This window comes from Phascolarctos cinereus, unplaced genomic scaffold (genome assembly GCF_003287225.1).
Source record: "Phascolarctos cinereus isolate Bilbo 61053 unplaced genomic scaffold, phaCin_HiC Scaffold_4;HRSCAF=312, whole genome shotgun sequence".
Lineage (NCBI taxonomy): Eukaryota > Metazoa > Chordata > Mammalia > Diprotodontia > Phascolarctidae > Phascolarctos > Phascolarctos cinereus.
In genome coordinates this window covers 129733852-129758690 of record NW_027555847.1, presented here as the reverse complement: position 1 = coordinate 129758690, position 24839 = coordinate 129733852, and the positions used below count along the sequence as shown (strand labels likewise).

The 24839-nt window shown below is 38.5% G+C and overlaps 1 protein-coding gene across 1 annotated transcript in view; it reads right to left on the bottom strand.

Moving 5' to 3' along the window:
• Positions 1–24263, bottom strand: part of UNKL (unk like zinc finger) — a 120205-nt gene extending 95942 nt beyond the window's left edge. Inside the window, 3 exon segments of the mRNA XM_021006800.1 lie at positions 22811–23020; positions 24168–24200; positions 24202–24263. Of these exon segments, the coding sequence (XP_020862459.1) occupies positions 22811–23020; positions 24168–24200; positions 24202–24248 (290 nt within the window). The 5' untranslated portion in view covers positions 24249–24263.
• Between the last annotated feature and the right edge of the window lie 576 nt (positions 24264–24839).

Below are 24839 nucleotides of genomic sequence, written 5' to 3'. Positions count from 1 at the left end.
CTCTTAGTTTTAAAAGTCACAACCAGTCCCCAACCTATCTTCCAGCTTCATCATTCATTATTCCTCCTCCTTTACTCTTCAAACCAGGCCAGCTGGCTTTCTCTTTACATGACACACAATAGTCCCTCTCCTGTCTCCCCACCTTTGCACTGACCATCCCACATACCTAGAATGTACTCCTTACTTAGTGAAGGGAGTAAATGGAGATAACTTTTTCTAGGAATATGGTTAAAAAAGGAGAAATATCATGCATAGGATGAAATTTTAAAGCAAACAAATGAGGCTTTTTACACTTAATTCCTATTTCCTGCTTACCTCTGCCCCACAGACTACCACTCTTTAAGAGCGACTTCAAGGGGCAGCTAGGTGGTGCAGTGGATAGAGTACTGACCCTGAAGTCAGGAGGACCTGAGTTCAAATCCGACCTCAGACCAAACACCTGATACCAGCTGTGTGACCTGGGCAAGTCACTTAACCTCAATTACAAAAAAAAAAAAAGTGACTTCAAATACTCTATGGCTCCAGCCCCATCTTCTACATGAAATCTTTTTTGAACCTCACCCTGCCAGACTCAGAGCCCTCTCACTCAAACTACCTTCTTTTTAATTACTTTGTACACTTGTGTTTACTCACTTCATATATATAAACTGTCTCTCCTCCATTGGAATGTAAAACTCCTTAGGAGTAGGGATTGTTTCACTCTTTGTACTTATATATCTCCAGCACCTAGCATAGTGCCTGGCACTAACCTGCACTTGCTAAATGCTTGATTGATTAATACAAAATAATAGGGTTTGAGGAGTAAGAGGAGAAGAAATGAAGGCAGTGAATGTAGACAGTGTTTCATAGGTATAGTTAAAACAGGAAAAGATACATAGGATACTACTGAGGGGATCAAATGAGAATTTTAATACTTAATTCTGTAAGCAACTTTATACAAACCTTTTGATATGAAAGAAACAGCTATTGAAAAAGGGGTTTTTCTGCTTATTAAAACATCTAATTTTCTCTGGAAAAATTCTTTAGTTCTGTCAACATATTGTATATATAGACTTTTAAGATATTTCAATTTATTAGATTTCTTGCTAACTGCAATTAAGGCATTCATACAAGGAAACAAAAAACAAAAAGTCTTTCCATTGTTTCAATAACTATGTTTGTGAATATCTGAATAATACAATGGATAGTGGTTTTTTTGTATTTGGATTTGTTACTTTTCTGTATTTCCATTTCTTAAATTATTTCCATTGCCTTTGCTTATACTAGCTGCAGCTGCTTTGGTGGGTTTTTTTCTTCAAACTATGCACTTATCCATCATGAAAGAATATTATTTTACTTATTTTAAAATTAGTGGATAAAAAAAGTAAGACAACTAAAACTGCTTAAAATTTCAAATTAATATTGATAACTCAGTTATTTCAATTTTTTTTAAGTTATAGAGTGGTGTGGAAACCAGCTTATTAATTTAACCTGCCAACATAATGGTATTAGGAAACATAAAGAATATGTGTAAAAAAAATCTTGAGGACTCAGAGCTCCACCCCACCCCAGCCCCCTTCTTCAAAGTTCTTCAGAAGAACATTACTGATAATGAGGTTGTATTGGAAGCTGCCCTGGCTTGGGTAGAGACAGATTCTTCTGCCTAGATAGCCCAAGGTTGGGAGTGGTCTGGTATGGTTCGGGGTGGGGGAGGGAATCTGATAGAAGAGGTATTTCCTCAGTTGCGAGGTGGGGTGATATCAGCCCCTGTTGAAAAGGTATATAAACTGGGCAACCCGCCTCCCAAATAGAACCAGTTCTGGACTGTAACTTCCATGCAATGCATGTCACCAGCTTATGAGAGAAACTGAATGTAGACACACAACCTAAATCATTTGCCTCTTTCTTAGAACAAACTCTGTGAAAAGTTTGACATACAATATTGTGACTTCCATAAAAAGACTGGTTAACTTCAAGTTTACGTATTTCAAATGCAGTAAGTAGCAACCCATCTGTGTCATGGGCCCATGCAGACTAAAGGCAATGCACCAAGAGAAATTTAATCTCACTTATGCATACCATATTAAATGACTATATGCTTCATTCACCTGAAAACAGAACTGATTACACCATATTCTGGGTATTTGTATGTTGTTTTTTTTTTTAACTCTGACTTAGACTTTGTTTTTATTGGAAAAAGTAGGTGTATTTCTGCAGTAATTATACCAGAGGGTATTAGTGTTTCACATCCCAATTGGATGTCCCTCAGAGTTTGGAAAATTCTGCTTTAGGTAAGCATGTATCTCATTTTTAAACTTCATTTGATGAAAATACTCATGAGATCACTGAACAAAGTTATCTCCATACTAATTATGTGAGAGACATGAATGCTGCATGGAAACACCTTTTAGAAAAGCCCTTAAAGCAGCAGTTGATAATACTAAGTCCTTAAATGCCTAAAAAATTCCTATCAAGAGAAGCTCTAGGAAATACTGTGTTTCTACTCTAAAGAATTTCACATCAGCCTAAGAAGTACATAGGCTGTCTCTATTTCCTTAGTAATGATTTCCTTGTCAACCCACTACATTTTAGCTTTTTCCATTGTCTTTGCTCTCAAACAGCTTCACAATGAGCTCCTTTTTGCCAAGTCCAATGGCCCTTCACAAACTAATATAATGTTGACATGAAAGGGACCTCAGATCATCTAGTCCAGGTGTCAGCAAACTACAATCCATTCTTAGTTTAGACAGTAAAAAAAAAACAGGATCTGATCCTCTATCAACTTTTTAGACTATCCCTCTGTCATTTTAAAAATGGTTCTTAACTATTGAGTTACTCATGTTTTGTCATACATTCACACAAGTTTATATACTACTTAAATCCATTTCTAGAATCTCTAGTCTACTGATCAATTCTTTTGGTTTTCTTTCCTTTTGAAGTCTGGTGGACTTAAACAGAAGGACCAGAAGAAAAAACTCATTACAAAGTAAGTTAACTAATTAATTTCCTTAATTTCCCTAAGATGCTTATGAACTATCCCAGAAAAGTCTCACCTGTATATATCAAAGTTGTTCCACAAGTTAGATTTAGTACCATACTTGACCCCTACAAAACAGCCTACAAATGAGAAAAAGAGGTCAGAATGGCAGACTAGGAAAATAATGACTAAAAAGTAAGTAGATAAATTTTAGCATTCTCCTCAGCATAATTAAGTTACAATGTAGTAGTGATAAGTACCCAAAAAGCTCAAAGAATAAAAGTTCTTATCTAAACCAGAGAGCAAAATACACTGGCCTAAACCCAGCATACCATGGAGCTGTTTGTTTCTGAAGAAGTCAAAGATGATCTTCGTTGGCGAAGATGTTGGAATGCCCACTCCATCCACTATCATTTAGTTTGATTTTTAAACACAATTACTTTATGCTGCCCAACTTGACTTCTCCAAATCCCCCTTGGTAAACAGGATTGCAGTTATACATAGTTCTTACATTGAAATAAAATCTGTTTTGATAATAGCTAGCATTTAAAATGGGCTTTAAGATTTTCCAAAGTGTTTTACACATATCTCATTACACATGTCTTTTGCTTTTATATTCCAAAGGCTTTAGCACAATGCCTGGCATATAGTAGGAGCTTAATAAATGTTTATTAACTAGTGACTGATCCACACCACTGAAGTCAGAGAGCAACTGCAGTATTAAAATATCAAAGTATATTTCAAGCAAATCTTTCAACAATAACAACAACAAAAACCAGACTCAAGATGTTATCTTATCTTTTAGTATTTAGAACAGGACTCCAGGTGGACATTTTATCTTGTGTATCAACAAACTCCCATAAACATTCTCCTTCTAATCTATACAAAATAATCAAGCCAGCTAGCTATTTGTAAACTGTATCAATCAACAAGCATTTATTAAAACACCTACTATGTGCCAGGCACTAAGGCTATAAAGGAAAAAAATGAACAATAATAATAGCCTCTGTAAATATTGATTGATTTGTTCTGAGATACTGTAAATACATCTACTCTCACTGAGGAACATACAGAATAAGAAATGATTTCAAATGCCTGACTACAGAAAGCTTGACAATGAAGCATGGAAAAGTTTCAAAGTAGCACTTCATAAGTAATACATTATAAAGACAACTAGCCCCAAACAAACACTGAACCCATCCTACCTAGTACACATGCAAAGATTACATCATACCTCTCTTTAGACTTCAATGAAACTCATGTTAGACTCAATACATTAGGTTTTCCTCTCCCCATGCTGTTAGGGGCCATTTTTAGAATGTCCTTTCCTAATTTCAAAAATCCAATCTCAAGAATGTTTTTGGAGCGGGGCAGCTAGGTGGAGCAGTGGATAGAGCACCGGGCCCTGGATTCAGGAGGCCCCAAGTTCAAATAGGGCCTCAGACACATAACACTTACTAGCTGTGTGATCCTGGGCAAGTCACTTAACCCCACTGCCTAGCCAAAAAAAAAAAAGAAGAATGTTTATGAAGCAAATCAACAAAGCACAAGAACTTCATTCAATCAATGGAAACAAAAATTTGCTAAACAGAGACAATTAGCAAATGAAGATGGTAAAGAAGACTCATGATAGATTTCATTTTCTCTACCAGTAACCTATTATTTCTCCTGAATTAGCATCAAAAGTATCCAAGGCGATGACTACTATAATAAATATAATAAAAGTCTATTACAAAATAATTTCCCCATTCTACAAACTGCCTATACTATGGATAAAGTCATGTTTCAAACTTGGGATGCTACAGAGTACATTTTTCTTATAAACAGCATGATATAGCAAAAAGAATACCAAAGACCTGGATTCTAATATCAGCTCTTTATCTTATAACTTAAGTGGTCTATGGAAATTTACTTCCTCAAAAGTCCTACCTACTTTAGAAGAATATGGTAAAGACAGAATGAGATAACATGTGAAAGCATAATGTAAATTATAATACAGCCTATAAATGTAAAGCATTATTACGAAACACAGAAAACCTACAACAAATTTTGTTATCTTTATCTCTATGGCACCTAATCTCAGTATCCTCCACAGAGCCATGAAAAATATCTTGAACAAGATACATTCCAATGAATCTTGTTTAACTAATGTAACAACAGAATTATAATGGGGGAAGGTTTGTCAAGTATTCTAAAAGTTACTTAGAATTAGAACCATTATTATGAAGGGTTTTTTCCCTGTTCCATAATATTATGAATTATGGGCAGCTAGGTTGGGCAGTGGATAGAGCACTGGCCCTGAAGTGAGGAGGACCCCAGTTCAAATTTGGCCTCAGACCAAACACTTGACACTTACTAGCTGTGTGACCCTGGGCAAGTCACTTAACCCCAACTGCCTAAAAAAACCCCCACACATAATATTATGAATTGGGGCAGCTAGGTGGCACAGTGGATAGAGCACTGGCCCTGGATTCAGGACAACCTGAGTTCAAATCTGGCCTCAGACACCCAGGCAAGTCACTTAATCCCACTGCCTAACCCCCCCCAAAATATTTTGAATAAAGTTTATTTTTTTTAAAAGTTCAAATAATAATTATCTACATTAACACACTACATACTGATATAACCCTTTCTCAGTGGGGGGAGATAAGATAAAAATCTAAGCCCTAGAAATCAAATGTTTAAAAAAATTTGGTATTAATAAGGAAAGGGAAAAGGAGACAAGAAAAAAATGATTCAACATATAAAGCTTTGTATTTTATTTCCCCCCAAAGTAATAGGGCTCAACCTTATCCTAATGGCTGTTTTTTTAAGCCAATATTTTTCTAATTTGCTTAATTTTGCAAACAAAAGAAACACATGCACATTTTTTAAAAGGTCATTCAAAATAAAAAAGGTTATCAACATTCTCATAAAAAGCAACTAAAATTCTAATCACAAAAGAGGCAACAGTCAAAACTCCTCAGGCAGCTAGCTAGCTGGCTAACAGTAGTAGTCCAAAGCAGTCACAAATGCATGTGACCAATAAGAACCAATCACTGCCCTGGCTGAGAAAAGGGGTGTGTGCCTTTTCAGAACAAAGGACATTTTAAATGGGTGAAAAACAGCCAATAAAGTGTCCAGAGATTTCATTTCTACAGTAAGATTTACTATCTTAGAAAGGAAACAGAAATTCTTAAAAGGAAACTTTCTATTTAAGAGCTAGCATCAATGAGCATACTGTGCAAACCCAGCATGGCTAAAGGAGGTATTCCTGTTGCTGCAGAGCAGCAGTCAACAGTAGAAGTCATGCTATTTACTAATTCCTGTGCACTAGCACAAATATACTATGTATATACAAAGCAGTTCAACTACAGGATCATTCTATGACTATAATTTGCTGAGGGATCCAAAACTCATAGCTATTTTAAATAAGCAGAAGACTAATGATTATACACATCCAAAAGGTATTTTCAAACAATAAACTAACTCAAATAAAATCAAGGCACTTTGCCCTAATTTTGGAAAGACAATCAACAGATTAAGAAGTTTAACTAGGTGCTTATATCTGCCCTTCCCACCATACCAGATTTATTTTAGTGCCCTAGGCTGGCAACCTCAGCATCATCCTCAATCATCCTTAAAAAGTTAAAAATAAAAGTAAATTCACATTTACTCCCCGTATACAATCTGTTGCTAAATCTTGTCTCTACCTTTAGAATATGTCTCTTAGGTCCTTTTCTCCACTCACACAGCCACTGCCCTGATGCAGGTTTTCCTCACCTCCCTCATATTTCATCATCCTGCTAGTTGGTCTCCCTGGCTCAAATCTCTCCCTACTGGAGTTCATCCTCTACTCAACAGACTGCCAAAGCATTTTTCCTAAAGCCTATCTGGCCATGTCATCCTCTACACAAACTCCAATGGCTCCCTATTACTACCCCTAGGATCAAATATAAAATCCTGTCTGGCTTTTAAAACCCTCAAAACCTTTCTATCTTTCCAGTCTTTGTGCAGTCTTCTTTATAATTCAGCAACATTTGTCTTCTTTCTTTTCCTGAATCCAGCTTTTGACTCCATGCCTTTTCACTGACTGTTCACATACCTACACTACTCTCCTTCACCACTGTCTCTTGGTTTCCTGGGTCACCTTCAAGGCTCAGTTCAAAATTAAAATCAGTTCAAAAGTGCAAGAGACCTTTCTGAATTCCCCCCTCTCAAGATTCAGAGCCCCACAAAGAATTGGAAATTGAGAGGATGCCCATCAATTGGGGAATGGCTGAGCAAGTTGTGGTATATGAATGTAATGGAATACTATTGTGCTATAAGAACTGATGAACAGGCTGTCTTCAGAAAAACCTGGAAAGACTTATATGGTCTGATGCTGAGTGAAGTGAGCAGAACCCAGAGGACTTTGTATACAACAGCAGCCACATTATGCAATGACTAAGAATGTTAAACTGAACCCTTCTCAGCATTACAAGGATCTAAGACATCTCCAGAGGCCTCGGGATGGAAAATGCTGTCCACATCCAAAGAAAGAACTATGGAAGTCGAATCGCTCTCACTTAATTTTACCTTAAGTTGAATTTCGTTCCATCTTTCTGATGGTTCCTCCTATTGGTTTTAATTTTTATTTACAACTTCACTAATGTGAAAATATGTGTAATGGGTATGTAAATGTAAAGCCTATGTCAGATTGTGTGCCGTCTTGGGGAGGGTGGGGGGGAGAAAAAGGGAGAAAAAATTTTCAACTCAAAAGCATATGGAAAAAAAAATTTTTTTAAATAAAAATAAACAAACAAAAAAAAGATTCAGAGCCCCATCCCACCCCCACCCCCACCCTTGTTAAAGTGAATCTGGGGGCAGCTAGGTATCAAAGTGGACAGGGCACCAGCTCTGGATTCAGGAGGACCTGAGTTCAAATCTGGCCTCAGACATATAACACTTACTAGATGTGTGACCCTGGGCAAGTCACTTAACCCCACTGCCTAACCAAAAATAAAATAAAATTTAAAAAACCTGGCAAGCACTACAAATCAGGGCTATGTTTTGTTGACTGTCTAAACTTTAGAAAATGATAGATAAAATGTTAATAATAGAGATTACACTTGTAAATGTGTTATGTTTGGATTTTTCTTTCCAGTCAATTGTTAAACACTTACCAGCACAATGTTACTTTTCATTTATACTGTATATATCTTGTATGTACATAGTTGCCTGCAAGTGGTTTCCTCCACTAGAACAGTGAGCTCCCTGACAGCAGTTATTTTTTGCCTTTCTTTGTATCCCTCAATGCTTACACACAGCCTGGCACAAAATAAGCACTTCATAAATTCCAATAGCTTTAATTTACATCTTAATAATCTAATACTAAACTCTGGTGTTCTACTATCTAGAACATACAATTAACTAGCACTTAACACTCATAGAATAACAGTCATTGATACTAAAGGGTCTTCTTAATTTAACATTTATGTTCGATCTAGTCAGTTTTAATTGTGTCCTATTACTTGTGTCTAATTACTTAAATGCCAGTAATTCATATTTGGAAACTCAATTAGGCAGAATATTAAACTAATGAAAACAATCACCCCAATACCCATTCCAGAGACAATGACAATCACGTAAGGCACAGACTTCATGAAAAGTAAACGCAAACTTCCAAACTTGAGACTATCTTAAAAGTGGTATTCCAATCTTGGGAAAAAGGCAAGTAGGGATAAAGGAGATTTTTCTTTTAAAACAGAAAAAAAGCCAAAAAAATTCTTCTCCCTTTAAAATCTTGTTAGTCACTTTCAAAGGAAGAGAGGTTTACACAGAACACATAAGTATTTTTAAAATTACATAACACCAATAACTTATTCATCCAAATGAATAAGTCCTAGAAACTAACTTAGAATTGCCTTATCATTTAGGATTATATCAATGCCTCTAAATCCTGAAATGTCTGTACCACTTTTTTCCACTGTAGTATGTTCCTTCAAAGTTCTACACTTAAATTTGGTCTGCTATTCAAAGTTAAGAATAAAATCAATGAACAGAACCTTGCCAACAGACTTAAAAGAAATTCTTTTTCAAATCTAAAATCTCCCTAGGCTAGACATATCTAATAAAACGATCTTGGAGTTGCAAAGGGAACTCGTACCTCCAAATTTCCCAATCTCGGAAAAAAAATCATGGAATTCTGACAGAGAACAATGATATTTACACATTATAGACATGGTCAATCTTTGGTCTCAAGGAGTTTCCAATGTAATGGCAGAGATGAAACAGAAACATGATGAAAGAGACACTCAAATAAATACTTTAAGTGGAAGTGTGGTCATTGACAACTAGAGAAATTGGTAATCGACCAGAAGGCTGAAAGATCAAGGAAAGATTGCTGAAAGGAGAACTTTGAGATGTAATGAGAACAAAAACAACAAAAAAACTAGACTCCCTCATAAATGCCCCCCAACACTCACCCACCCACCACCGCCCCTGCCGACCGCCGCCGCCGCCGCCACCACCACCACCACCACCACCACCAACTTGAAAGCAATAAAACATGCTAGAGGGAAAGAGCACTGAAGCCTAGCTGCAAAACCATGGGCAAGGCACTTAACCTCTCAGCGATACCAAGGCGCAACTCTCCAGATCAGGGTCTGTAAACTTTTTTTTTGTGTCAAGAATATCTTTGGCAGGGGGGCAGCTAGGTGGGGCAGTGGACAGAGCACCAGCCCTGGATTCTGGAGGACCTGAGTTCAAATCCGGCCTCAGACACAGAACACTTACTAGCTGTGTGACCCTGGGCAAGTCACTTAACCCCCATTGCCTAACCAAGAAAAAAAAAAAAGAATATCTTTGGCAGTCTAAGGAAGGCCATGGACCCCTTTTCAGAATAATATTTTAAATGAATAAAATTCACAGAATTAAAAAAGAAACCAATGACTTTGAAATACAATCATTAAAAAAATATATTTTTAAAGTTCATAGATCCCAAGTAAAGAATCCCTGCTCTGGGGGCAGCTAGGTGGCACACAAGATAGAGCACCAGCCCCAGAGTCAGAAGGACCTGAGTTCGAATCTGGCCTCAGACACATAATACTCACTAGCTGTGTGACTCTGGGCAAGTCACTTAACCCCAAATACCTCACCAAAAAAAAAAAGAATCCCTGCTCTGGACTGCAAACTATATGCTAATAAGCTACAGTTGGGTTACTGATCTGCAACAGCAGAAGGACTTTCACATCAGAAGCTCCTTATATGATGGAATCACAGGCCCAGGACTTCTCCTCTCCAAGAAAATGATAATATGATTATTTAAGTTGTCCTCTGATGCATCTTCATGGCAAGGAGCTAACCTTGAGCATGTACTACCAGAGAGCAATGTCTGGCAGATCCTACCAAACCAGAAAGGTGTAAAACACAGACGGGCCCCATAACGAACTATATATGTCTGAGGACCAGCCTAGTAAAGTTTAGAGAGGCTTATCATCAGGTTGGCTATGGGGTAATGAATTATTTGGCCATAGTAATTCTAGAAAACCATTTACTAAGTTATAAAGGGGTTACTATCTATATTGGTAGGGGGAATGCTCAGTAACAAAGGTGCAAATCCTTTAAGTATTTAGTTATATTAATATTTCTTAAAATGGATAAAATACTTAATACAAAATATTACATCTAACACCAACAGTATCTATACAGTGCTTTACAGATTACAAAATGCTTTATAGATAGAATCTTACTTAATCCTTACTAAGAACCCTGGGAAAGAGAGTACTGTCATTTTTAAGATGCAAAAATCCAGGCTCAGAGATGTTAAAAAACTCACAAAAGCAGTACCACTGAACCAGGACTTTGCAAGTCCCCCAATTCCAAGTTTCGTGTTCTTTCTACTATAACACTATCATATGCAAAGAAAATGATGTCCCAGTTATGTTCATTTCTTATAAGATCACTTATTTAGTACATTTAGAGACACAGTAAAATGAGCGGGGGGGGGAGTAAACACAGTATTTATCTTGGGGGGTAAGGCTTTTAAAATGTATACAAACATTTCCACTGGAAGGTAGCAAAAGTGACAATAAGCCAAAAATCACATATAGCATTTGCTTTCAGAATGTTATCTCGAAACGGGAAGGGGAGGGGGGCAGTAGCACGAACGCAGCGGGATATGAGGATGGGGAAAGGAAATAGAAACACCAATGGGATAAATAATAACCAAGCATGACTCCATGGAAGATACACAAGTGATCTTTTATATTTTACTATGTGCAAGACACTCTGATAAGTATTAGGGATACAAAGTTTAAAAAAATTGTCATAGTCCCTACCTCAAGAAGATCATTGTTTAGGGGGTGGGAAAGTGGGGAGAAGGCATATATAAGCACAATACAAGGTACAAATTGTTTGGGGCAAAAGAGATAGACAGATAAAGTGGCTCTAAGGAAAACCTGAGGTGGACAACACTGAGGCAGGGGAGAATTCAGATAAGAGAGAATATGGTACCTACCTCCTGCAGAAACTGACACTTCTAAGAATGAGGAACAAGAGCGAAAAGAAAGAAAAGGACAATAAAAACAAGGCAAAATATAGAAATTGTTTAGAAGAACTCAAACTTGATACTTTAGAAACTTTAATTTCATAGAGAGCACAAAGAGATTTTAGAAAAAAGAATAAAAAAGTAAAGACCATGAAGTGAACAAAAGTTTAGAATAAAGTTAATGAAAAAAATAAAGTAAAAATATCCTTTTTTTTGTTAAAGAAAAAGACAGAGAAAATGGGGGGAGACCTCTAATAAACAAAAGAAATTGAAAAGGGAAAAAAAGGGGGAGGATTTTTAACTACTTAACAGATGGGGAAAAAGGAGGGAAGAGGAAAAGAATTAAGATAATCAAAGGAAAGAATGAGAAAGGAATCAATAAGTTAAGGAAAACTTCTAAACTAAGGAAAGGGTTGACAAACAAGCGTGGGAGGGGCATTGAGATTGAGGGGAAAAAGTGTGTGGGAAATAGGGTTGCCTTAAAGTAGATTAAGCAAAAATAACTGTAGTGACAAAGTACTATCTTAAAAGAAAAGGAATTTTTAAAAAACCCTCATTCAGAAAAAAAAATAGTATCAGAGACATAAATTTCTAAAATTCTAATCTAGTTATCGTAACTTAAATATGAATGAATTAAACAATAAAATGAATAACAGACTGCATAAGAACACAAACTCTTCTGCTTACAAGAAACATATCTAAAAAACAAAGACATATGCAGAAGAGCTAAGTTGGGACAAGAAGCAAAGAGGTGAAAGTGCAGGCTGGATAGCCTTTGGGAAACTAAAAAATAATCCTAAGGTTCTCACTGAAACAAAGACTCATCTTTTTTACATCAATTTTCTTTGGGTCATATCTTATGACTACAAATCATAGAAAACTAAAGTCTCTGAAGAACTGAAGCTGAGGGTGGACTAAAAAGCATTCAAGAGAGGCCTGGCTGCTGAATGAATGAATGCAAGGCATTAGAGATGAGGAATTGTGTCTGAGAAACATTATAAAGAATGCTATCAGAAAAACAAAAGTGGAAAAGAGGATGAGTCACTTATTGAGTAAAAGGTTGATAAAGTGAAAGACAGCCTAACTGTTCTACCAGTGTTCCAAAATGTCAACAACAATAAAAAAAGAAAGCCCCTAGCACATTGTGTGGTCTCTCTCTGGCAAATTTATAGGAGGACACGAGTAAGAGTTGCACAAGATGGAAAGACATGGAAGGCTTCTGATCTGCATTGTTAGAGGCAATACCTATACAGATGAAGTCACAGATCTACTAGATTATTGGGAAGCTAAGTTGGGGCCAAATTTGAAGGGCTTTAAATGTCAAGTTAGGGAGTTTGTATTTAATCTTACAGGCAGTAAGAGCAATTGAAGATTTCTAAGAAGAGTGGTATTATCAAATCTATACATTATACAGATTACTGCCAACTACTTTTATCAGTATATTCAGGTTCACTGTAGAGATAAACTCTAATATATGTGTGTGTGTGTGTGTGTGTGTGTGTATACACGTACACACACATACACATATACACACATATATGTATATGTACATGTGTATGTGGGGCAGCTAGGTGGCTCAGTGGATAGAGTGCCAGGCCTAGAGCCAGGAAGACTCATCTTCCTGAGTTCAAATCTGGCCTCACATACTTGCTAGCTGTGTGACCCTGGGCAAGTCACTTAATCCAGTTTGCCTCAGTTTCCTCATCTATTAAATATCTGCAGAAGGAAATAGCAAAGAGTATCTTTGCCAAGAAAACCCCAAATAGGGTCATGATGAGTCAGACATGAGTGAAATGACTGAACAATAACATATGTATCTATGTATTGAGATACAGGTGTCCACACTTCCCTTTTACTCAATAGAGTAAAGGTAGTTGTAACCATGAAAGAAAGGATAATGGCTGATGTGTATATACATATACATACATATACATACAAACACAAAACATCATGTGTCCTGACTGAATAGATTTATTTAAACAAAAGGACCACCTCCCAGGTATACCCTGGCAAGTTCACAGACAAAAAAAGATTAGGAAATAGTTCGAGAGAGCTTTACTTGATCCAACTACATTTCTAACCACCTTTCTTCAATATATCCACCATCTTCAGGTTTGATCCATAGTTTCTCACCACTTTCCCTTTATGTTACCACTGTAATATAGTGCACAAATGGAACAGAGATGAACACATTTATTACTGTAGGGAAATATTTATGTAAATAGGTCAGTGTCTCTGTTTTTCTTCATTACATGCATAAGTTTGTTCATGGAATTAACCTGTATCTATTCCCATTACCTAACACAAGCAAGCTTCACAAAAGTCACAATCAAGTTTCATAAAAGCATGGCACAGTGGAAAGAACACTGGACAAAGAGGAGTTAGAAAACCTGGATTTTAATCCCTGCTCTGCCACTGTATAAGGTGTGTAACATTAAACAACTGAGGAAATACACAAAGAGCTTTGAAAATCTTAAAGCAAGTTATAAATGTAAACTTTAAAAAATTATTACTTTATCAATTTGGAACTGAGTTTCTATAAAATAAGTTGGACTCAGTCACTTCCAACTCTAAAACTGTATGATTCTATTATCATTCAACTTCCAAAGTTCTGCACCTTCATAATTACTCTAGACATCACTAAAGCAGAGCAGTTCAAATTAAACTATATTCTGAGATGCCAAACAATGCATATTAGTAGATATAATATCTACTAGAATAATAAATCTATAATTAAAAATCTATTCTTATCTGTTAATTTTTTTAAATCATTTTAAGAAATAGTATAGCTAAATAAGGGTCAGGTCTTTACAGTTCAGAAATCTGGTCCAAGAAGATATCTAGAATTTAGAATTATAATTTTACCTTTTGCCACTAACTAGAGGGTAGGCTTGAAAAACTATGCAACTCTCCAGTCTTTTTTAGAATGTAGGTGGGGGGGAGGGATGAAGGGAATTTCCTCTCTCAGTGGAATAAGCACTAATTACGAAGTACTTTGAAATCCCTGGGTGAAAGACAGCAAAGAAATTTAAAACACCACTATAAACTATCAAAACAAGGAACTTCATACTCTAATTAAAAATTACAAACATGTAAATTCTTTGGTAAAAACCAGAATGTCAGCTTGGGTTCTTACTAAGTGTAGATTTATACACATTGAATCAACAGAAGAAAAGGAAATGAGAGCAAACCCACCAATTACTGAGTTCCTTAAATTATGCAGTATTTAAAATATAGTTTTGTTATCAAGATATTTTTATGAAACAAATTCATAAGCTTATGATATCTTCCAAAGGACCAAATTCACTTGACAATATTTATCATGGAAAAGAATGGTTAACATTAAACAAAGCTATTTTCTTTACAATCAATACTAATTTACCCTATTATACTAATTATACTAATACATATTATGCTAATAACATGTATTTGTAAAATATAAAAAATGACTGTAAACTCATTCCATTAGACCCAATCAGCCTGGTTTAATGGAAAGAATGATGGTCAGAACCCTATGTCAATCCATAGGAGCCTCAGTTTCCTCATCTGTAAAATGGGGGCAATAATGCTTTTACTGCCTCAAAGCCACCACTATGAAAGCTGCTGTAGGGAAAATACTCTGTAAATCTTAAAAAGCATTACAGGAAGGTGAACTATGTCATTTCTGCTAAATAAACATTGTTGGCCTCATCTGATAAAAACTGAAACAAAAGCACTGAATGACTTGACCAAGGACACAAAAGAAATTGCAAAACAAATTCTAAAACAGAGGTTTCAATTAAACACCTTTACCCTGTATTCAAAAACTTTGGGGCAAAACACTAGACTAATAACCAATGGAATAACATTTTTAAAACCAATTTTCAAAGCAATGTTACCTTTTTCTTTTTTTGCAAAAGGTTACTTTCAAGTTTATGAAAATGTTAGTGTCTCCACCAAAGTTCAAGCACCATATTCTTGCTACAAACACCTTAACTAAAAACGATCCAATTTTCCAGAAACCACTGAAAATATTTCAAATATACATATCTTTAGAATTTACTATAAGATTGTCACTAAGCAAAATTTTATCCTTTAACTAGAACATCTCTAACAAATGAAGGCTACTACTGTTATCAACAAAGGTAAATATATAAACTCACTTTCATGTATGTTCTGATCTAATGAGATCCCATCCAATGTAAACTCCATCCTTAACAAATCATTAATAAAGCAATTTGTAACTGTTCTCTACAGAATTATTTTCCCCCACAGTACTGTTCTTTAAAATCATAGCACCTTGGGGCAGCTAGGTGGCGCAGTGGATAGAGCACTGACCCTGAAGTCAGGATGACCTGAGTTCAAATGCAGCCTCAGACCAAACACTTGACAAGTACTAGCTGTGTGACCCTGGCAAGTCACTTAACCCCAACTGCCTAAAATAAAAAAATAATAGCACCCAATTCTTTGTGTAAGAATGGAAAATTCTACTTCTTCCAATATACTCAAAGATTCACTTTGAAAAGGAAATCTTACACTGTGAATTTCCATGCATTACATCTACTTACAATTACTAATTTTTGTGTGTACTGATGATATGCATTTAGAAATACACCTGTTTATTTTAGTACTAGAAAATTTGTCAAAATAAATTTAAAAACCCAATTACTTAAAACTGTAAAAAGCTATATACATATATATCTGGCAAGAATGAGTGCTTTACTTATTAACTTCAAAACAGTTCAAGCAATATCAAAATATAAAAAGCACAAAAAGTAACTGAAACTGCATTAAAGAGAACTCAAATAGTCTATATCATATCTTAGATGAAGAAATTCTTAAACATCACTATTTCTTTGTTTTGTTTTGTTTTGGCTAGGCAGTGGGTTAAGTGACTTGCCCAGGGGCACATAGCTAGTTAAGTGTTATGTGTCTGAGGCGAATTTGAATTCAGGCCCTCCTGAATCCAGGGCCGGTGCTCTATCCACTGCGTCACTTAGCTGCCCCAAACACCACTATTTCTGAGCTGTAGCTGAGAAGCTACTTTTGAATTTAGATAACTTCCTCACATCTTCAAAACTGTTGGTTCAAAAGCCAACTGAGTACTACCCCACCCAGAACTCCTGTTCACTTATTATTAACCTATTTCCCTTCCTCCAAAACATTTTCTTTTCTGACATTTGTAGAAACCTGGTTTTCTCCAAAAGAAACTGCATCCCTCGTCACCCTCTCCAGTTCTGGTTGCACCTTCTCTCTGATGCCCTGACACAGCAGCCCAGCATAAGGTAGCAAACTTCATGCTCCTCAATGCCACTTCTAGATCATCCTTCTGCCACCACTCAACTTCTCCCTTGAGAATGAAATAATCAAAAATTAAAAGCAAAGAATAACTTTAAAAGCTATCTAGTCCAACTCCTTTAATTTTACAGGTAAAAAACTGAAACTCAGTGAGGTTCAGAGACTTGTCTAAGTCACACAAGTAGCAGGATTTGAAAAGAGTTCCTTTCACTCCAAAGCCAATACTCTTTCCACTGTATCACAATACCTTTCTATCTGCCTATATTACCCCATCCAGATCCTTACTGCTAGGACTCTTCATTCTTTCTCAAAGAATTCAATACTTGGCTCTTCTTCTCCATACAAACCCATGTTTTCAAATAACAGTCAGTTCATCAACCTCAATTCCCACGACCTACATTTTAAATCACCTGAGCTACCACAGCCTAAAATCTCACCATCACTCATAAGAGTGCCACTTTCATGATGGCTGAAATTCACTTCTCTAATAATTATTGGGTCTGCCATCTATTCATTCCTCCCTAACTTTTTCTTCACTAATCTCCAGTTTCTCCTTCTCTCCCTATTCTCCCAGTCCAGTGCTTAATCTGGTCTCACTCCCACCCTTTAATCTTGACCCTATTTATGATTAACCAATTCAACTACAACACTGATCTCCACCTTCCACTCTCTTGCCTCCTGGCCTTCATTCATGCCCTGTCAAATCCTCAACCCCAGACCATTCCCTCCCCCATCCTCCTTCACACCACTATACAGACTGGGGCCATTATAAATGCAATTCATCTAATCTCAACTGGGTTCTCAATGTTGCATAGCAATCCTTTTATTCTTCCCAGACTGGCTCTCTTTCACTCCCTTTAGCAGGTATTCTAGGGTACTCAAGCGGTCAACTCACCTCTTCATCTCTCTAATGTCCTTTACCAACTATGGTATTTTTATCAAAGTCGTCTGTCATGATCTCCCTCATCTCCTTATTCCACACCTCAAAATCATTCAATATCTTCATCTAAACTGTCCTCCTTTATCCTGATTTCTGAGAAAGAAGTGGCCCTTCTTGCCAAGATCAAACCTTCACTTGTGCCCTCTATTCCCTCCAAATAGAATTATTATTATTATTTATTATTCCCTCTCACACATCTTCAACCTCTCTTTAATTACTAAGTCCATCCCCAATGCCTACAATCAGAATCAGACCTCAATAGCTCATTATCCATCTCCCACCTCCTTAGTATTAGTGCTCCCCCTGGCTCTGTCCCAGGACCTCTTCTTCCTCTAATTTCATCCTTTTGACCTCATTTGCTTCCTTAGGTCCAAAAAGGTTTAAGTGGATGACTATCAAATCAATGATTTGAAAACAATGAATGAACTTGTGATTTCATTAGTATGGGGAACACCTAGATGAGGAAACTCCCGCTACCAATTCATGACAGTACTTTTTTTTTCTATGAATAGTTTCTGAGAGTTACCTAGAGCACTGAGGTTAAGTAACTTGCCCAAGGTCACACACCCAATATAAATCAGTGGCAAGATTTAAACCTAGGTCTTAGAAATTACTCCCCTCTACTTACAACTTAGGAACAATTTCCCTTCTTACTGTTCCTCATAAAAAGACACCCCAACTCCCAATCCCATGCCTTTCCACTGGCTGTTCCCCATGCCTGGGATGCTCTCCCTTCTTACCGCTCTGCTTCCTGCCACCTCTTCCATAAAGCTTTATGTAAGCCATCAATTGTTACCGTTGTCTTTCTTCAAATTACCTTCTACTCTATTTATCTATCTACATGCTTTATGCCCCCCGTAAAAATGTAAAACTCCTTATAGGTAGGGATTATTTTCTCTCTCAAATCTGTCTTCAGACACTGACTAGCTGTAACTCTGGGCAAGTCACTAGGATCAAATGAGATATCTGTCAAGTGTTTAACAGTGCCTGGTATATAGTAGGTGCTATATAAATGCTCATTTTCTTGCCCCTGACTGGGAAACCCACGGGGAAAAAAAAATCACAGTGACCTATATTTCCAAGCCAAGGTCAGCAAGAGAGATAGAGAGGTCTGTAGATATTGTTGACAGAGAGGAAGCAGTCTGGCCAGGGATGCCATGGTGTACAGAAATTAGGATCTAAACTATGCACCAAGGCAAGAAGAGGTCCCAAACATACATAGAGAACCCCGATCTTATGTAGGATGCAGGAACAGGTGTCAACTGGGAAGCTCTGTCATTCATTACCCAGTTCTGGGTCACAGATCCAGGGTACAGTGAAGTGGGGATCTGCACCCAGGATGAGCTTCCAAAGTTGAGAAGCTATTACCAACTCTTATGCTATGCACTGAGCAAGGAACAAGTTCAGAAGTAAACAACAGCTGTGTGCCTCAGACCCCAGGAAAAGAGTAAGGTCTCAGTTCCAGCCTCCAGCCTATGCTAAAGTCCCCAGTGTAATGGCCAGGGAAAGAATCCTAGACCAAGGAAGAACCTATAGTTCCGTCACTCCAAAGCAGCAGAGCTTTCCAGCTGGCTGATCAACACTTAGTCCAGTAGATGTCTCCTAGAACTTCCAATCAGGGGCAAGCCAATAGGAGTATTATGCAGACCCACACCCAAGTGAGGAACTTAACAGAGCTCAGAACAGAAAGGCAATGATCAGACTTTGCCCAGGACCAGATCACTTTGGGAGCACTAAAACCCTGCAGGTCCCCAGTCTGAGCTGTCCTTAAGAACTCTAACCTAACACTCAATAAAACCTCAAGAAACCAGTGACGGGACCCAAGAGGACAAAAGTTCAGCCCAGACATTACCCTCCCAGAAGTACCCATAGTCTAGTCCTAACATCAACAAAACAAAACAAAAAAAGAATCCCACCATATAGACTATTATGATGACAAGGACACTCAAGTCACAAACCTAAAAGAAGAAAACTAACTTCAAAAGTAAAACATAGCTTGGGAACAAATTCAACTATAATTCCTGAAGAAGATGAAGCAAGACTTTAAAAAAAAAAAAGCTACAAAATATTTTTTGAAAACCAAATGAGAGCAACAGAGGAAAAAACTGGGAAAAGAAATTGGTGTTATGGCATCAATTTTTTTTTTGGCTAGGCAATGGGGTTAAGTCACACAGCTACTAAGTGTTAAGTGCCTGAGGCCACATTTGAACTCAGGTCCTCCTGACCCCAGGGCCAGCGTTCTATCCACTTGCAACTTAGCTGCCCTGGAACAAATATTTGGAAATATAATTAACAGCTTGGAACAAGGGATATAAAATCTTACTCAAGGGGGAAAAAAACTAGCTGAAAATTAGAATATACACCAAAATAGAAGCTAATGTCTCCATAAGACAAGAGAAGTTTCAATGAGTCAAGAAACATTCAAATTCAAAAGAATGAAAACAATTAGAAGAAAATGTAAGGCAACTCATTGCATCACTGGACTACCTGAAAGCTTTGACCAAAAAAAGAATCCCACCATAACATTTCAAGAAATCTTAAAAGAAAACTATTCAGATAACTCAGTCAGAGGGCACAACAGAAAGTGAAAGCATCTACTAGTCACCTAAAAGAAAACACAAAATAAAAACTCCTAGGAAAATTACAGCTAAAATCCAGAGGTTCCAAATCAAAGAAAAAATACTACAAACAGCAAGAAAGAAAGAATTAAAGTACCAAAGAGCCATAGTCAGGTAAACTCCATAGCCACCAGTATAAAAGAGTAGAGAACTTGAAATATGATATTGCAGAAGAGAAAAGATACATAGGCTTACAACCAATAACTTATCCAGAAAAACTGAGCATAATTCTAAAGGAAAAAAATAGACCTTCAATGAAAGAATGAACTTTTAAACATTCCTAAAAGATCTGAGCTACATAAAAACTTTGAAATGAAAACACAAGAGTCAAGACAAAGAAAAAAAGATAAACATGAGTAAGTAAGAATAAACTGTTTGTATCCTACTATAGGGAGATAAGATTCTTGTCCCCTCCAAATCCTATCATCATCAGAGGTCATAGAGAGCATCTGATTAGAGAGCCTAGGAATGGTTCTGTTATATTCTGATGATCTTAAAAGCATGGGAAGGCTAGGGAAGAGGAATATATTGGTGCAGGGGAAGAAAAAGGTAGGAAAAATAGGGAAAATTACCTCACATAATTGAGGTGTGCAAGTAGAAGTTTATACAAACAATTAGGGAGGGTGAAGGGGAACAGCAGACACTTGAACCTCAGTCTCATCTGAATTGGTCAAAGAAGAAAACTGAGTACAGAAAAAGATTTCACTCAAGAGGAAAAAAGGAAGAAAGGTGGAGAAAAGAAAGGGAAAATAAGAGAGAAAATAAAGGGAGGGTTTAGTCATAAGCAAAACAAACTTTTACTTAGAAGGGTGGATTTCAAAAAGGGGCTTAAAAGAAAGAAAAAAAAGACAAGAACCTGTTATTAGGTTATAGGTAAGGGAAACAGAAGAGGGGAAGAAAAACAGAAGCACATTACACCAAAACTAGAGCACTGGTTCTGAGCTTACTCCTTGTCTCTCATCGCTCTCTTCTTCATAAAAAGGGAACAGGAACCAAAGAGAAGGAAAAGTATAAGAGAACAGAATGAAGTGAAATATAAAATCAAACATCATAACTGTGAATGGGATGAACTCACCCATAAAAGATAAAAAACAGATTAGAAAGAAGAATCCAATGTATTGTTTACATGAAACATACTTAAAACAGAAAAATGAACACAAGAGTTAAAATAAGAGGCTGAAGCAAAAAAGATTATGCTTCAGCTACCATTAAAAAAAAGTAGGGATTATAACCATGATCTCAGAAAAAGCAACAGTTTTTTTAAAAAAGACCTAATTTTAAAAAATAAAAGGGAAACTACATTTTGCTGAAAAGTACCATAGACAATGAATATCAGTACTAAACATAAGCACCAAATGGAATAGTATTTAAATACTTAAGGGAAAAGTTAAATGAGTTACAGGGAAAAAGACAGGAAAGCTGTAATAATGGAATACTTTATTAACTCTCTCAGATATAGATAAATTTAACCAAAAAATAAACAAAAAAAAATGAAGGACCAGAACAGGGTTTTAGAAAAGTTAGATATGACAGACCTCCAGATATTACTGAATGGAAATAGAAAGGATTTCTCAGCTGTGCATGCCACTTCTACAAAAACTAACTACATATGAGGGCATAAAAATTTCAAGAACAAATGCAGAAAAACAGAAATGCCAAACGCATCTCTTACAGACTACAATGATATTATTATATTCATTAAAGGTCCACAAAAAAATGATTAAAATTTTTTAAAATAATAATATATAAAGTTTATCCTTACCAGACTAACAACCATAGCTCAAGATTTTTTTTAGTAATTGGTCCCTGAAAAAGACCTTCCCAGCAGAAAGCAAGAGTTTACGTAACTCCCTTTCACAGGTTGCACATTTTGAAAAGCATACCAAAGGTACTTATTAAGTGTCAAAACAATACAGAAGAACTGTGACTTGGTTCAATACAAAGTTGTTTGTTTTTCCATAAAATCATTACTTTTCAATTCACTCTGAAAGTCAGTGACACTAACAGTCACTTCCACTCCAACTCAGTTACTCTAACGCAGCAAACTTTTTGTGGGTGAGCAGTTTTCAGTTTTGTTTTCTATTTTTAAATTCATGTTAATTTGTACTTTACTAATTACAAAAGAAATCACTTTATGACATTTTTGAGATGACAATTTTAATTTCATTACTACAGATATGGAGAAGAAACCCAATTCTTTTAAATTGCTAAAAGTTTTAAAGTGCACCACCAACACATGCTGACCTATTATCAACTGTATAAGCAATATGAGTAATAACAGAGTGACAAGAGGGAATTCTTGCTGTACTTTTAAAACCTTAAAAATGCAGAGTTTCATACACTAGATAAATACTTTCTGGTAAGTCATTAATTTTACTTAAAATCTTTAAAGCTTCTTTCTTCACGTACAATGTGATGACTTTGTCCAGGTAAGATGCAAACTATTATTAAAATCACTTTGATAATCACCATAACGTACTAAAAGTACAAAAAGAAAGTTATACACTTACTCATCACCATCCGGACAAATTCCTGTAGTCTCATCATATTTTGTACAATACACATCAGGACTATAATTAAAAGTTCCATCACGCCTTCGGATGGGTCTACGGCGACGCTGATTTAGGAAATGCCAATGAAAACAGGTAAATGGTCTGTGTTGTGTACACTTGTGCTGCAAAAACAGAGGGCACTGTTCTGTCCTAAATTCCTTTAGATACCTAAAAAGATAAATGGTATTACAAGTCGTTTCAGCTGGAGGGAAGTACTATACATTTGATGCAGTGTTTACTTGATAACTTAAAGAGTTCTCATTGTCAGGCTAAACTGCGTGTAAAACAATGTAACTTTATTAGGACCCAGCAACTTAACGTTAATTGCTTAATGGTTTTTTAATGACCACCGCCAAACTTAGAAAGGGAATCCCTACGTAAAATACCTAAGTGCCATCTATCTTCAATTACACCGCGCAGGATGGAGGGGAAAAGAGAATCCCCCCAGGCATAGGTCTGCATTAAATGCAGCGGGGGGGGGGGAGCACACCCCTCCCATCCATCCACACCCGATTCCTTCAGAATATACAGAATTCAACTATGAAACCAGCTCCTAAACTGTCCCGAAGGCAGATTTTGCAAAATTTTGCTTAACACCAATGTAGCTTCAGCACTTTTTAAATGAAGAAGGAAAGAGGGGGTGTGTGAGGGGTGTGGGTGAAGGCAAAGGTTGGCACTTTAGGCCTGGCATCTGGGGCCCCCGCAGAGGAAGGGGACAGGGAAATAGCAGGGTGGCAGCCACGAGAAGGGAGAGCGGGCAGGCGGAGTATAAGGGGAGACCCCGGAGACCCGGGACGCGGGAAGGAGAAGGGCTGGACGCCACGGGCCCAGGTGGGCTGGGGGAAGCCCGGGAGGCCGTGTAAGGGACACTAGGCAGGAAGTTCAGGGTATCCGGTGAGGAGTGGGGCGGCCCGGCCCGGCCCGGAGCCCAGGCGTCCAGCAGGCGGAGAGGCCTGGGGGAGGGGCAGGCTGGGAGGCGGCTCCGCGGGCGGGGGGAGGGGAGGGAGGGGAGGGAGGGGAGGACGGAGGCGGCGGCGGCGGCTGCTCGCAGGCCGCAGGAGCGCTCCAGCCGCCCCGCCCCGCGCCGCGCCACCGCCTCCGGCTCAGAGCGGGGAAGCCCCGGAGCCCGCGAGGCCGAGACGCGAGGAGGACCGGGAGCTGGGGGAAGGAGGGCGGGGAACGCGGGAGCGCGGGCCGAAGCGCTCGGCGGCGGGGGCGGGGGCGCGCGAGGCCGCTTCCCGCCCGCCGTGGCGGAGGCAGCTGCGGCTACGACGGCGACAGCCCCGGGCGGTAGGGGGCGGCACGGGACACTGACCTGTAATGAGTCGGTTTCTCTGTCTGGGGGGGATCCGCTCAGCGCCGACGCCGCCGCCGCTGCTTTCGAAACCGACGGCATTTTCAGTCAAAACAATGCAGCGCGCATGCGCCGGTCGGACCCGCCCCCGCCCCCTCCGGATCTCCCCCCCACCTCCCCTACCCCTACAGTCTTCGCCAAGCCCACCGGGCCCCCCACCCCCTCCCGCCCACCCACGCGCCCGCCAGCCCACTCGGAGGCTGGACCCCGCCCCCGTCCTGGAAGGCCCGTAGGCCCCCTCCCGCCCCGGAGGCCACGCCCCCGCCTGGAACGGCCACACCCAGTGGCCACACCCACTACCTTGAGGCCCCCCACGTCTCCCAGCCCAACAGCCCGCAGAGACCACACCCCCACCATGAATGACACCGCCCAAAGGCCTGGAGGCTGAGATCGGAGGCCACGCCCTCGGGTCGGCCCATATCTGGACCCGCGCCCGAGGGCCGGAGCCCCCTCTTGAGTGACCGTCTTTGCCGGTGCCGGGCTGGCCCTCTGCGCTGGTGCCAGGGCGTCGCGCGCCACAGCCTCAGGGGACCCCCAGCTCGCGGCCATCAAATCCCCCCCACCAAGGAGAGCGTGAGAACGCTAGCAAGCTAAGCAGACAGACCCATCAGTGAGAAAGAAGCAAAAGGCCCG